The sequence below is a fragment of the Erpetoichthys calabaricus genome, chromosome 8 (assembly GCF_900747795.2).
Source record: "Erpetoichthys calabaricus chromosome 8, fErpCal1.3, whole genome shotgun sequence".
Taxonomy (NCBI): Eukaryota; Metazoa; Chordata; class Cladistia; order Polypteriformes; family Polypteridae; genus Erpetoichthys; species Erpetoichthys calabaricus.
This window is the reverse complement of record NC_041401.2, coordinates 62,756,109-62,772,563: the sequence shown is the minus strand read 5'-3', so window position 1 is coordinate 62,772,563 and position 16,455 is coordinate 62,756,109. Positions and strand designations below refer to the sequence as shown.

The following is a 16,455-nucleotide window of genomic DNA, read 5'->3' as shown; positions in this document are numbered from 1 at the left end:
AAAACTCAAAAGGGCACCAGCTACTGAGTCTACAGTAAAAATTGGGAGACTTCAACACTCGAATGGGAGATGAAAGAGACCTCTGGAGATTCATATTTGAGAGGAAAAGCCTGACTGATGTGAAACTGAGCACTGAAATCTTTTCTTATTAGATTTTTAGGCTAGTCATGAATTATACATTAAGAACATCATTTTCCAATAGTTTGACACTGGGGTGGTTGATCTGATTTTGTAAAATGGAGAGAATAGGGTGTGTTTCAAATACCAAGGGATCCCACTCTTCAGCTTTCCAGATAAAGACTGTATCAGAGTATTAAAATGAAGACTCTGTCTTACAGGTTAACCTTAGAATCAGAAGAAGCAATGAGGATTCCATCCAGGCCACTGAATAGTAGACTAGCTGTGTTTCCACAGACATGTGAGCGTTCATGGGAGTCGATCTATACTAAATGTGCTTTGTACAGTTGTAAAAAGCTAATGACGATGTACCCTGTGTGTAATGACCACTCAGAAAGAAACAGTCATCGATGGTTTGAAATTAAGGCTCAGGAGATGAAGTCAGAAAAGCAAGCTAAGGTCAAAGCCAGTAAGAAATTTAATAGTTTGAGTCAAAACGTGAAGCACAAAAAGGACATAATAAGAGAGTCTGGAGCAAGGAATCTGAGTGCTCTTTGTTAACCAATATGAGAGACAAGAATCAAAGTCAGGAAACCAAAAGCAGACAAAGCCAAGAGATCAAATTATGAGATCACATGATGTGCACCTCTTGATCATTAAGCATAGCAACAGCCTTGGGTAAAGCACGTTTAGGGGTCAATGCGTCTTGGGTGCCATAGGTGCAGCCGCAGGATGTTCGGTGTGGAGGTGAGCTGATCGCTAATTAGGTCAGCTGTTCCACATCAGAATTAAGATGCTGCATCCACAGACGTATATGGTATAGAGAGGAGCCAGGCACTCTTTGGTAGTGTCACACCTGCTGAGGGTCCAGAATGGCAGGAGCAGCCAATCACATTGAGAGATTCCCACAGACACCAAGGGATGGCAGCAGGAGAAAGGATGGTGGTGTGAACACGAGTCCAATAAAAGGGTTGACTACGCATGTTGGAGGGTGTCTCCTCTCACTGAAGAGACTGTAAGAAGTGGGCACACGAGATGTCACTTTTAGAGGAAACACAGAGCCTCAGGAGGGATTTAAATGAACAGATCCTATGTTTTTAACCTTGCATTTTAACCTCTTCATTGGATTATTTCTTTATTTACTAGCCATAGTATCTGTCAAAGACAGGTTAATAGAATAATTTAAAAATACTGTATTTGCTATTTCTTGCTTTACATGTACCTTCAGTGCTTTTCCTCTGTATTAACCTGTGTGTGAGAACGTCTCTTCAATGGCACTCACTCTCTCGAGTGCGTTTCTGGAAAGCTTACTTCTCAGAGTCATATTATTTTTAAGGCGCCTTTCTCACCTCCTATCCAGTTTTATATTTTCAGTCTTTGATGGTGACACTGTCAGCATGTATCTTATGCCTTTACTAATATCTCTTTACTCTCACTCTCTTGAGCACATTCCCATACAGCATGCTTCTCAGACTCATCATTATGTCTGAGACACCTTTCAAAACTCCTGTCCGGTTTTATACTTGTTGTCTTTGAAGGTGACGCTCTCAATGTACATCAGATGACTTTATTCTTGTGATTATCCTTGTGATTATCACACTCTCACGTCCTCTTTCCATCATGTCACCAAAACCAAACTGATCACATCAACGTCATACTGATCAGTCAGATTTCTCAGCCGAACTGGACACACAGACCTTGATGTTTTATTATATAGTAGATTTACAAGAAGCACTGCAATTTATTTTAAACACTTTGATTGAAAATAAAAGTGCTGCACACTTTAAACCTACCCTTGCTGTGTTATGTGTCCCTATTACCCAGTCCATCTTGGTTTCATGAATATCAATGTCCCTGGTTCAAGGACAAGTATGCCAACTGCTATGAAACCAGGCATCACACAGCCTAGTAACTACACAGCAACAATGGTGGCATTTATACAAAAAAAATTTAAAAAAGAAATGTTCATAAAAAAGTATCAGAACAAAAATAATTAAAAAAGGAAATGTTAATAAAAAAGTATCAGAATAAAAATAAATGAAATCACCAAATTTCTTGACCTCAGAAACCTCTATAATGGTAGCTTACTGATTTATTGAGGACATGAAATTATTAAAAAATGACTATGACATTGTGGTATCTTGGGGGTGGTGCGCCAAGAGCAAAGCGAGAGCCTGTGTTTGTCTAACTGACATTATTTGGAAGCCCTTTCAGAGGTGACATTTGCCTCTGCCACTAGTGTGTCTTGTCTCGTTTCCTGCATATGATTTTCTTGAGCAGGATGTCAGGGTTCAATGAGGCTTGGAGACATTCAATTATGGAAACCTGAGGGTTTCTTGTGCATGATTTTCACTTGTGTTAGACTTTCTTATCCTCCTGGTTGGCTTAGTGGGAACCTACTTACCTATCCCTGCAGTGCTGCTGAACACTAATAGCAAAAAATGTAAAAGCAAGCAAATATATGTATGAGAAAAACAGCTAAGGAGAAAACACAAAAAGTGCAAAAAAAAAAAAGAAAAATCCTAAAATGAAAAGGAAATAAAAACAAAATAAAAATAAAATATAAAATAGATAAATATAGACATATGAAAAATGGCACAATTAAAATGCAAAACATGAAAGTAACTAGAAAATGTAAAATACATTCTGAAATTCAACAGTGTAATGAAAGACAAAAGAATGTAACAATATACAGACATAAAAATCATCAAAAGTAAAAAGTAATAAAGCATTCAAGCAAAAAATTAAAGCAGTAAAATACAAATGATAAACAAAAAAAGTTATATTTTTCTATTTCTGCCCTTATGCTGAGGCTGTTCAGTTATGAGCCCTTCACAGGCTGGTGAAGCACATCTACCCTGGACACTCAGTGTTCTCCCATCTAAACTTGTGAATAAAGGCCAGCCAGCTGGCAGTGCCCATTGAATTTTTGTGGCCACCCTTGTCATACCTGATTCTGTAGATACCTTCCTTGCAACTGGTAAAGGAAAACTGCCTGCAAAATAAAAGAAATGGATAACATTGAAATAGAACATGATGATTTAAAGGGAAGACACTGCTTGTTCTGCTAATCCTGCAAAATCAAAAATTACTGTTTAAGAAAAGAAGTGTAAAAGGACTAGAAAGGACTACTTGACCGAAAGGACCCTACAAGCCTCATGTCTAACCCTGGCATTGTGAAAAAGGTAACTTAGCACTCTGTATTGGTATCTGCTGCAGATGGAAGCAAAAAATCTGAAATCTCTCTATATCCTGTATATATATAAAATCCAACTTCTTTCTGTCTGTCTGTCTGTCTGTCTGCTTTTCACAAGAGAACTACTTAACAGATTTAGATCGGATTTTTTTCTATAATTTGCTTGAACATTCCAGTTGATTTTGCAACTTCTCTCATTGTGCTAAGAATCATAGTTCGCTTGCTGGGGCGATATATTCACACTAATCCAAGACAGAGGCTGTAGGCCGAGGGGAGGGGGAAGAGTGACGTCAGGAGTAGAGAGCTGGGCCGGGCCTTCCTCACTCACATGCCAGCCTGCGTTCGAGCTGCTCTACCTCTGCACTTTGCAGTGTACCTTGCTTCTGCTTAGCTAGTGATACCTGTTTGTTTATTGATCTTTAAAGTTTGTCCTTTTTCACTACTATGCGGGCGGAGCTGAGGGGAACGGCTAGTTTAACATTTAATAAGACACAGTATACAGTCCCTCTGCAAGACGAAATCCTAAATGTGATCTCCTATCTAAATGAGTGAGATAAACCTGAATGGACAATGGGTAAGGCTCCACAGGAGGAACATATTCAGTCAGGGAGGGTAACCAGATGGAAGGCAATGTGCAACATTCCATCAAAGAGGTCCTATTTATAAGTTAACTAAATTAGCATCCATGATGGAATGTCACACACAGCTCCACAAGAGGCCAACTGAAGGCAAAACTATGTCTGGGGCCATGAACAATACGTACATGTACAATCATGACTGTGTCAATGCAATCCAGCAGCTATACAAGACATTTAGCATGATTTCATGGTAGCAAGAAGTCCACATTTGATAAGCCAACTGGTAGTAAGTATAACAAACCTAAGCAGGGTGACATGCACAGCTCAGCGTGGAATGCATGCTCTTTGAGTGGGCATTTTGTTCAGCTACAGTTTTTTACTTTTTAACATAAAGCTCTTTGTGGAAGTCAAGGAGAGAATGAATGCCAAAGTGAACTTTATTATCACGCAATTGGAAATTCATTAGGAAATATGCATTAAAAATAAATTATATATATACAGACTGGCCATGATATCCAGCAACTTTGAGGGAATTCCTTGAAGTCTCAGGATATCCCACAGGGCAGCTCGATCAACTAAGTAGAACACTTTATGAAAATCGAGAAAGGCTGCAATGAAACTCTGCCAATATTTGCGTTTGCACTCCATGAGAACCCTCAATGGTAGAATACAGTCGATAGTAGACTTCTTAGGTGTAAATCCAGACTGCTCCGGTCGCTGGTAGGATAGCAAGTGATCACGGATCCTATTGAGGATGACCCTAGCAAGAGCCTTACTCAGCACCGAGAACAGTGTTATCCCTCTGTAGTTGCCAAGTCCAGGCAATCACTCTTCCCTTCCCTTTCCAGATAGAGACAATAAGTCCAGTTTTCCAGTCAGTTGGGATGATGCTCATCTCCCAAATGGAAGCAAAGATTGCTTGCAATGCCAAGAGGACAGCCTTACCACCAGCCTGGAGAAGTTCACCCCAGATACTGTAGATCCCTGCAGCCTTCCCTATACTCAGCTGGTTCACCATCTGTACAATCTCAGTGAGATTAGGTGGTTCACAGCTAATTGGAGGATCAGCCTCAAGAACCATGGACCCAGAGATATCCAACATCCTAGCCAGAGGATCAGCTTTAAACAAATAGCCAGCCCAGCAAGTCACAACTGCAGAGTCATCTGTAAGGACCTGATTCCAACTCACCAAGGAACAGATTTGGATGTGCATACTGCTTCGATTCCTCTGTAAGCAGGATGTGGGTAACTAGACCACAGATAGGTGTGTCACTTGCTCACAGGTTCCTCTAACAAACACTTCCTTATCTGCCCTCAGTACCCTCACAGCTGTCCTTCTCAGTTCCTGGTACAGACTGGAGTTGACATCAAGCCATGAGCTGCTACTCCTGTCAATGATATTCTAGGAACACTGATAACATCAACACAACCCTCAGCAACCTTCAGGTCTCCCACACATTAGGATTGGCAATTACAACTAAGTTCCTACATTCCTCACACAAACTGCATGCAAACTTGTTGGAAACAGCTTGATCTTGGAATCTGGCCAGGTCTAGCCTCATTTTCCTAGAAGGTAGTAGCCTACTGGACCTAAGCTGGATCTTCAGAATGGCAACAACAAGTCTGTGGTCAGAATTCACAAACTGGGCACTTCTATAGACCATGCAGTATTGTAAAGGCCTCCAGCATCTGCCCACAAGGATGTGATCAATCTCCTTCACTGCCCCACCAGTATTAGGGCACCAAGTCCAACAATAAAGCTCAGGGCATTGGAAGCACGATCCAGCGATTGGCAGCCCCTGACCTTTTAAAAAGTCAAGGTACATGGAGCCACTTTGACAATGGTTGCTAGACCCATAGGGACTGACACAATCCTCATAGCCAGCCCTGTCAGTGCCAGTGGTCGCATTGAAGACACCCATTATGACCAGAAGAGTGTCACCTCTGCCAGGCACCCATCAACCACCGAGCAAAGTTGTGAATAAAATGTCTTCCTCATTGAGAGATAACACATCACGGCCGGAGCATACACTGAGACAACAGACAAGGCACACAGAGAGTGCCGTAATCAGAGTCTCATAATACGCTCGTTGAAAGGAGTGACATCGGACACCATCAGAAGGAGCTGATCCACCACAGCAACAGCTACCCCCAGAGTATGACAGCCATCTGAATAACCAGACCAATAAAAGGTGTATCCACTTACAGAGAACTGGTCAGTCCAAGGTCTGTGCAATTCAGAGAGTGCTGCCACTGAAATGTGGAGTTTACGAAGCTGCTGTAACAGCAGAGTAAGATGATCATTATACCTGAGACACAAGATGTTCAACACGCCTACCCAGATGGGCCACCTCAAATTGGGACCTGAGTGCTGCTGTGCAGCGGGTGACACCTCAGCACACCAGTTCCGATCCCCAACAGGCCTGACCCCACTGGCTCTCCGACAGTTCTGACTCTTCCAGGTATGGGGCTCCCGAGAACTTTCCTCCATCCTCTTCATAATGCCAGCAGCCTTCCTATGGGCAGCTACTCCCGCGGAAAGCAGAAAGGAGTCCTGTCTGTTGTCTCAGAGCTGTGTGCTGTCTTAAATAGCTGGCCACCATGATAATACACTCACTTGCCAGCAGCATTTCACACAACAGCACCTGACAAACTTGCTATGATCATTAAATCACTGATAAAAATAAATAGAAATACAAATAACACAAAATACAAAAATATATTCTTGAATCCTGAAAGTGACAGCACCTTCAGAAAAGTTTTCTATCCTTGATTAAAAGTGTTGGGTTCTCCAAATTGTGGTATGTTTTACATACTTGTAATTTAAGTTTATTTCCATGATTTTATCATTTCAAATTTACTCTTCTGTCTTGTTAGTGAGACCCAATCTTTATTTAGTTATTCAATTGAGAAGTTATGTTTCATGCTGGATAAAAATATATTTTTGCTTAATCACCACCACTGCAGGCCTACCCATCTATCTTCTGAACCCACTTAATGTAATTCTTGGTATTAAGGGGCAAAGCCATCACGGCTGTACTGAGCACACTCCTGGGCAATATGGAGTTTGGGTGAAATATCAGAAAGTAAATGCCATATATATATAATTTTCCATGGCCAAATGTTATCAATGTCCCAATACAGAAATCCAAGACAATGTCAAAAATCCAGAAAAAAAACAGCATAAGCAGAGATACACAAACACTCACAGACTCCCTAATACATTCAAAAGAGCCACTCTGAACTGTGGGAAACCCTCACTATTATAGGGCAGAGGACAGTCCTACCTCTTGGGGATTCTCCCACAAAACATATGAAACATAACAAAAGATAAATAGATAAGCAGGAAAAAAATAAATAAAAATTTTAACATAAGTAAAAGAGTCAAAATTGAACAAAACAGATATCAAACAAGAATTTGAATCCTGGCTGAAACGGAACACCTGCTTGTAGTGGGTGAAAAAGCAGATGGTGAAAGAAATTTAAAGCAAATACGTAGACCAGGAGAAGAGAGACAATTGTCAAATAACTCCAGGAGACATAGAGAGAGATGACTGTAATGGCAGCAGGAAAAATCTTGAGAAAACTGTTAAACCTTGAAGGGTAACAGGCAGTGGATATCCGTCCAAACAGTTGACCAAGTAAGGTAAGGATGCTTAAAGGGTTTAAGACCCTCTGGCTAAGAAATGAAACCATGTGGCTACAGACTGAGCAAGTTGAGGCCAGGGTGCTTACTCAAGGGCAAGCTAGGGGATGACTAGCAAAAAGCTATAATTCTTCAGGCGAACCACAAGGAGACTGTATGCTGGCCCTGACTTAATGGAGAAGAGCTTTTTGCTTTTTGTACAAAATAGGTAGCTAAGAGGCTGCCTGAGAGACAAAGTCCTTTAATAACCACTAAAGGCAAAGAGGTGCAGAAATACCAGGAGTCTCTAAACTGAGCCCTAGCCTGATATCATCAAAGCAAAACTGGAGGTGACCCGGACCCCAGGAGTGATGCCTGGCTTGGTCTATTAGTAATATTAGGTGGCATTGTAAAACTGCTTCATGGCTAAAGACACATTTTGAGTCTGGAGGAGGCTTTAAGATTAAGCATTAAATGGCCTGACAAAGTTTAAGTAATGGTGCCACTTGTGTTTATTTTTTTGCCTCATTGGTCATCACAGGGCTGCCTCCTGACAAGTATTTATTTACAGCAAACACATTTTCTAAAATGTATTGCTATTAGCAGATTCACTGTGTTTGTTTTTTTTTTGATGAATGGGATTTTGAAATTATAATGGAAATGATCATCTTGGTAGGAAGTATATATGTGGTTATATATGTGTGTTTAGGTTATAATTAGGGGACAGCACTTACTTGACAGGCTCAGAGTTATGGGTTCAATTCTGTTTTATTCACTGTTTGGAGCTTGGATGTTCTCCCAATGTCTGCGTGAGTTTTTATTTGTACATATTGACTGTCCCAACATATTTTCAAGGATGTACAGTTGAGATTAACGGGGAAATCCAAATTGGGTCTGTGTAAGAGTGTGTGATACATGGAGTGGAATGCTCTCCAGGGCTGGTTCCCATCCCATGTCTGAGTCTACCAGGAGATGCTCTGGCTCTTAGGATATGAATTTCATTAAGTAGGCTTGATAATGGATGAATAGATTATGATCAGGAATGACATTGAATTTAAAGTGATGGTTAAAGAAAAGGATGCACTTCTTTTTATTTTTAATAATATTGGCCAGGTTAATCATATCCCCTATCTATTCAGTATTCTAGGTGAGAAAATAAATAATAATAATAATAGATTGTTTTTCTTGAGTGTCCAACTGTTCTTGTGGACTATTGTTATTTGCAAATTTTGCTGTTATGTGGGTGTTCCCTATTTAATTGTTTACTCAAATGGTATGAAAATAAAATGAAGCAACAGAACTAGCCCTGAGTCATATAATATAAAAACAATTTTAAATCCCAGAGGATGGAATGTAACAGGTGTGACTTTTTTTATATTTCTTGCACCACTGCTACAGTAATTTAATGAGATTTCCCCAACTCTGCTGTAATATTCTGAAAACTCAGGGAAACTAAATAGCAAGAAATCTAGAAACACAAAGAAATCTCGCACTCGATTTTTTCATGATCTTTGTTTTCTGGGTATGGTATTAATTAATTCAATTTCCCTATTTGGAATGATTAAATTGAGTAAGCATATTATTGTGATGCAAAATGAGGTTAAAAATGATTGATTTATTTCTGTTCAGTGCAGCAATTAAGGATGGGAAAACACCTTGCTTGTGTTTTCTAATTTCATTCACAATTGCTCCATTATATGTGAAACACAGAATCTGGTTGGGCAGTGGTTGGCTGGGTGCTGTGTGTCATCTCTTGTCAACTGAAGGAAGTGGAAGCAGAAACAGAAGATGGCTGACTGTGAGCTGTAGCACATTGATGACAAACTCTAAAGCATCGCGAGACAGATTGAGCAGCTCCTTGCTAGACAGAAGCACCTAAGGGAACAGAAAGCTCGCCTGCTAGAAAAGACCTCTTTGGGCAACTGAGACCGATGCAACGTGAGCCAACACGACTTGGCAACATCAGCCTCACATCCTGCTACTTGTACATTGGGCCAACTGAGTTTTACCCTGCTCCTACTCGAAATGACAATGAAGGAATCTGGGCGTTTCAGCAATGCAAGCGGGGGCCCAAATCTAGGTCACCTCTTAAGTGCCACCACCCATAACCACTTTTACCCTCTCCATTCCCCCACCATGCCAGCAAACTATGGTGGTGGACTTGTTATTAGGGATTCAAATGCACGCCAACTCAGAATTTTATTCCCTATTCACAAAACTTTTCTTTCTTGTTTTCCCAGTGAACAAATGCAATATAGTATGAGAAGAGCCCTGACGGTCATCGAGAAGCACTAGAACAGGGCTGTTGGGACTATGCCGGAGTTATTGACATTTGATGTCAACAGTCGAAGGTTGTGAAGAACAACTGTACATCCCTAATTCAAGCCACAAAGGAGAGGACTCCGGTTGTGAAAATCACCATTTCAGGTCCTTTGCCCTTGGCTAGATGGTCAGATGAAGCCTACAGTAGACAGCTGGCCTTGAGCAATTGAATGAGTGGCTTCTGCAAGAGACAAAGCATCAGTTTTTTGGACAACAGGGATCTTTTTGGGGAGAGACTGCGTTTCTACAGATGTGACAGCTTACACCCCAACAGATTCAGCATTAGGGTCCTCTCTGAAAATATCTCTAAAGTAATTCATTGGGCATGACATCCTAATTTTAGTTCTTATATTAGTTATAAACCTCATATTAAGATATGATAATGTTGCAGTTGATTTACCTGTGGATGTGCACTATAGTTACTGATCAGAATTTCGTAAAAAGGTCCAGACAAACCAATACTAATGTGGATAAGTTAATGGCCATCTCAAGCTGTCCCGAAACTTTGATACAGCTGTGCTCTTCTGAGACCCTCATTATGGCATCGCTTAATGTGAGAGCATTAACCAACAAGACATTTTACATTAACAAGCTTACTAGTGATAGGAATATAGACTTTCTAACACTGAATGAAACTTGGCTTAGTAGTGACAGTGCTGCAGTATTAACTGAAGCAGCACCTCCGAATTATAATTTTGTTCACTCTGTGAACTGGTTAAGCTGTAAAGATGCCAGTTTTCTTACTTTCCTGTCTTCCAAGTATCTTGGTATAGATGTTCAAGGAGTATCATAATCTCTATAATTGACCATTTATCGGCCTCCTAAATATAATGCATCTTTAACTGAATCATTTTTTTAATTTACTATCTATAAAAATAAATTAAATTGGTTCCAAATAGTAGGCGACTTCAACTTTCATTTTGACAGACGTTAATGTGAGATAGGCTATAGACATTGGTATATCTGACCATTTCTGCATTTTACATGATGAAGAAATACTGGTGACTAAAACTAAAAAACAGCATATTGCTAAAAAACATTATTTTGATTTTACAGCAGCCTCTAGGTTTGCTAATATTATGTTTGACCAATCTGAGAGTGTTGCTTGTCCTAATACAGCCAGCAATGTAACCAGTAAGATGGGCAATTTAAATGCTAAGGTGCTGTAGTTGATATTGTAGCCCCAGAAAAAACTCACTCACTCATTATTTATCCCTACTTTTCTCTGCTACCTATTCCAGGCTGTTTATAGTGGCCTTTTTTGCCACCACCACCTGATCAAAGTACTGTGCAGCCACTTGTGTTGATGGAGTGAAAGTAGATACTCTTGTCTACAAGACATACTGCATCGAATTGACTAATGTGAAGATAAAAAAAAAAAACAAGACAGACTTTAGCACCTTATGTTAGGTACAATGCCCAGTGAGAGCTGGGTGGTCTTTTGACATAGAACTCCTGCAGATTTTGTTATATTTTTCTCCCCAGCATCTCGCCCCTGGAGTTTTTTTTTTTATTGTTTTTTCTTACTAGCTGGTCATCTGACTGTAGGATTGGACTTATCTTAATGGACCTAAAAACTTATGTTCATATTAGGATTCTTCTACTTGTATAGTTGTGTTATGTTAGCATATATTGATTCTGTATATGGCGGCACGGTGGCGCAGTGGGTAGCGCTGCTGCCTCGCAGTTGGGAGACCTGGGGACCTGGGTTCGCTTCTCGGGTCCTCCCTGCGTGGAGTTTGCATGTTCTCCCCGTGTCTGCGTGGGTTTCCTCCGGGCGCTCCGGTTTCCTCCCACAGTCCAAAGACATGCTGGTTAGGTGGATTGGCGATTCTAAATTGGCCCTAGTGTGTGCTTGGTGTGTGGGTGTGTTTGTGTGTGTCCTGCGGTGGGTTGGCACCCTGCCCGGGATTGGTTCCCTGCCTTGTGCCCTGGATTGGCTCCAGCAGACCCCCGTGACCCTGTGTTTGGATTCAGCGGGTTGGAAAATGGATGGATGGATGGATTCTGTATATATGATTTTTGATATATTATTTATTTAGTTACATATAACTACAGTATCTATGAATAAAGAATGGTACCAAAACATCCTCCAAGCACTGTTCCATAAGGCAAATGTGATTATAACTAAGTGGCTCGGGGAACAAAACATCGAAATGTTGGGTCCACGGCCAGGAAACTCCCCAGACCTTAACCCCATTGAGAACGTGTGGTCAATACTCAAGAGATGGGTGGACAAACAAAAACCCACAAATTCAGACAAACTCCAAGCATTGATTCTGCAAGAATGGGCTGCCATCAGTCAGAGTTTGGCCCAGAAGTTGATTGACAGCAAGCCAGGGCGAATTACAGAGGTCTTGAAAAAGAAGGGCCAACACTGCAAATATTACTCTTTGCATAAACTTAATCTAATTATCAATAAAAGCCTTTAAAACTTATGAAATACTTGTAATTATACATAAGTTTACCACAGAAACTTCTCTTTTTTATAAAAGAAAATCTCGAGATGAGACGAGACTATTGCCAAGAGATTGTTTCAAGTTAGTAGAGGGGAAGGGGTCCCACCCTCCTCTCACTCATTTCTGGTTCACGGCCCACGCTCATGGTCCTCTCACATCTCATTCGTGTGAATGCTTTTGTCAGACAAAGTTCCTGCGTTCTCAGCTCTTAGAAATTTATACATTTTCCTCACTTTAAGTTCCCAATACAAGAAGATTTATTATGTCCAAATGTTATCCCGAAGGGTTATCAACAGAAGAAATGAGTACACGGGCAAGAAGATTTATTGTGCCCGAATGTTATCCCGAAGGGTTATCAACAGAAGAAATGAGTACACGGGCAATCCTAGCACCGAGAAACGAGGAAGTCAAACGAATTATTGGCAAAAATGACGATCGGTTACACAGCAAATTGGTTAAATGCATATCAATAGACTATGCTGAAACAGTTGGTGGTGATGGTATGGAAGATGAAAATATCAATTTACAATATCCTGTAGAATATCTACAACAGTTAACACTGTCCAGACTTCCACCAGCCGAATTACTGTTGAAAGAAAGATGTATCATAATGTTATTGTGTAATTTATGTATGAGTGATTGGCTATGCAATATGACAAGATTAGTTGTATTCAAAATTGGTCGAACAATTCTAACAGTAAACTTTTAACAGGCGACAAGAAAGGTAATGTAGTACATCTTCCACGGATAACTTCAGACACCAAAGGAGATCTTGATATGCCATTCGTATTAAAATGTTTACAGTTTCCCGTTCAAATAGCTTTTGCTTTGACAATTAAAAAAATCACAGGGACAAACATTCAAAAAAGTCAGTTTATGTATTAGAGAGAAAGAAACGATATTCACTCACGGCAGTTATACATTGTGTTGTCACAATGAAAGTCCAAACACGGAATCAAAATTCAATGCGATATTGATGAAAACTTAATTCTAAATATTGTTTTTACTAAAGTTTTACAGTAAAAGTGTAAGTTTAAAAAGTATTTGCATGTTAATTTTGAAGCCAAACAGAACAAAACGTATAACACAACAAATACCTCTAATGCAACATAAAACATAATTTTCTTTCAATTTATTATGTTTTACTATTTTTACTATGGTTAATTACTCTGTAATGTAAAATAGTTAGTTCTATTATGCATATGTAACAATTCCCATGAAAAAAACAATCTTTTTAAATTGTACATCTGCTTCCCCATACGCGAGTGGCAGAGCCGCAAAGTGGCTAGCACATAACACCCACCTTGGGGTTGGTGAGCGAAGTGAGCAGGGGGCAGAGCCCCCTAGTCTGACAAATAGATCTAAAATCACTGAAGCAGCAAACTTTTTGAAAACCAATTCTCAAAACTTTTGGCCACGACTGTATTTCTAACTTGCTGTTTTCTCTCTTGTAATTTTTTAATATTGTGTAAAGAACTTTGAGCTACATTGTATGAAAATGTGCTATAGAAATAAAAAAATGTTGTTGTTAATCTTTCATGGCATTCTAATCTAGCCACCAAGGGAAACCAACCCAACTTGGTGCCAGTCCCAAGCCCAGATAAATAGAAAGAGTTATTGTCAGGCAGTGCATCCGACTGTAAAACTTCAGTCAAAACCTTAATGATAGAATCAATCCAATGAGCTTTAGAAAATGCTGGGGCAGGGGCTTCACCTGACCCCTGTGGTAAGTGAGCGAGAGCTACTGGGCCAATGGCGGGGCCAGCTAAAGAAGTTAGTCAAGAAGAAGCAGAAGAAGAAGATAGAAGTGGAGAAATAAAAGAATAAGTTAAAGGTAAGAGTAAGGACACTGAATGTTGGGACAATGACTGGGACAAAAAGAGTGTTGGCATATTTAGATGGCAAGGAGGAAAGTGGGAGTGCTGTGTATGCTGGAAACAAGATGGAAGGGGAATAAGGCAAGAGAATAGGGAGGAGGCTTTAAGTTGTTGTACAGCGGAGCAAATGAGCAATGGAGAAATGGTGTAAGTATAGTAGTATCCAAAGAACTAAAAGATAGTCTTGTCAATGTGAATAGGAGGAGTGATTTGGTGATGAGTGTCAAGCTCTGATACTGAGGAGGTTAATGTTATTTGTGCATATGCTCCTCAAGTGGGCTGTGAGAAAGAGGTGCAGAAGATTTATGAACAGAAGGGAATACCAGAGGAGGGGAGGAATGGTGTGATTGACCCATTTATAAGGAGAAGGGTGATATAAAGGATTGTAGAAACTATAGAGAGATCAAGCTGATGTCACACACAATGAAAATTTGGCAAAGGGTTACAGAGAGGAAGATTGCAGTTTGGTTTTATGCCAGGGAGAGGAACAACTGATGCAGTCTTTGCATTTGAGAGAGCTCATAAAAAAACATCGGGAAAAACAGAAAGGTTGCATATAGTGTTTATTGATTTAGAGAAGGCCTAAGATAGTGTGTTATGTCAAGAGGTCTGGAGGTGCACAAGTGAGAAAGGAGGAGTATGTGAGGATTGTCCGGAATATGTATGACAGAGCGAGGACTCTGGTTAAAAGCAGTGTTGGGGTAACAGACAAGATCCCAGTTAGAGTAAGTCTGCACCAGGGATCTTCTTTAAGTCCTTACCCCTTTGATCTGATTAAGGTGGTGTTGAGTCATTGGATAAAAGACCAGTCCCGCTGGTGCTTGCTGTTTGTTGATGACATTGTGTTGTGTATAACCAGAAAAGATGAAGTAGTTGGAAGAATGAAGAAAGACTTAGGAAGATAAAAGGCTGAAGATAAATGGGAAAACAGAATATATGAGGTTAATGACAATCAGGATCCAGAGGTTAGCATGCAGGTAGAGCTTTTGAAAAGAGTGGAAAAATTAAAATATCAAGGATCAGTGGTAGCCCAAGATGGAAAATAGGATGCAGCGATAACCCATAGAGTGCAGTGTGAATGGAACAAACTGAAGAACATATCACATGTGTTGTATGAAGAATTAAGGCAAAGGTTAAAGGTAAGGTTTTTAAGACAGTGGTAAAACCAGCTATGATGTATGCAGCTGAGACCTGGGCAGTAAAGGGGGTGCAGGAGAAGTTAGATGTGGCAGAAACAAGAATGTTGAGGTGGATGTGTGGAGTTTCAAAACTGGATAGAATAAGAAATGAGACAATCAGAGATACAACAAAAGTGTGATATCTAAGAAAGTACAGGAGAGTAGGTTAAAGTGGTATGGACATGTGATGGGGAGAGACAATGAATATATGGGCACAAGAGTGATGAAAATGAAGTGCAGGGGAAGAGAAAGCGAGGGAGGCCAAATCAGAGGTGGATGGATAAAGTAAAAGGTCTGAATGGCTTGACTGGTGAGAAGGTGCAGGACAAAGCCTTTTGGGAAAGGGTGGTTAAGGACATTGACCCCACAAAGAAGAGGGAAAAGATGAAAATGAAGAAAAAGAAGAAGAATCTTTCATGGCCGAAAAAACAGAAGAGTGAAAACAGCCATGTCCTATTTTTGCCTTGAATCATTAAAAGGAGACATACAGTATATCCCGATTCTATTCATGATTGTATCTGTTATCATTAATAGATGTGTGTCCTTTTGTCTGTGAAATGCAGGTAGAAAGCTTGTGTTTCATGATAACATCCATTTTGCCTAAGAAATGTGTAAGGAAAAACACAAGCACAGTAAGGCTCACAATTTCCTATTACTCATTGACATTTGAGACGCAGACACACTTCAGTTTTTTAATATATTATATCTTTCTCTCTTCATTTCCCAGAGAAGCAGCATAAAATGCAATATCGTTTTGGTAAATCATTCCAGTTGGTTTCTAACCACATCAGATCTCTGCAGCTAATGTACTGCTTGATCTCTCTCTGTGCTTGTGCTTCTGGTCCTAACTGCTACTGCTGGCCCGGCTAGCAACTCAGTTTTCTTGTGGTGCTTAAAGTATTAGATTAAAATGACTGATACCAGATATTTATGAGGTTTCCTGCTTCTATGATCATCTTACAAGTTTTTTTTCTCAAAGTTCTTTTTAATTTTTCATATGTGGTAAACCCTCAGGGTTCTGCTCTTGACCTCCTTCCTTTCAAGAACTATTGTGCACACTCCATTTGGGATCTTTTGAACCACCATGATGACCTTATGCATAA

At 40.1% G+C, this 16,455-nt stretch overlaps 2 protein-coding genes across 2 annotated transcripts in view; both read right to left on the bottom strand.

Annotated features, from left to right (window-relative positions):
- The window catches only part of LOC114655548 (multidrug and toxin extrusion protein 1-like), a 276,585-nt gene that overhangs the window by 32,751 nt on the left and 227,379 nt on the right, over positions 1-16,455 (bottom strand). The gene's annotated exons all lie outside the window — the stretch shown is intronic.
- Positions 1-16,455, bottom strand: part of LOC114656536 (multidrug and toxin extrusion protein 1-like) — a 90,915-nt gene that overhangs the window by 13,026 nt on the left and 61,434 nt on the right. The window contains exon 6 of the mRNA XM_028808179.2: positions 3,068-3,112. Within this exon, the coding sequence (XP_028664012.2) occupies positions 3,068-3,112 (45 nt within the window). The remainder of the gene's footprint in view (positions 1-3,067; positions 3,113-16,455) is intronic.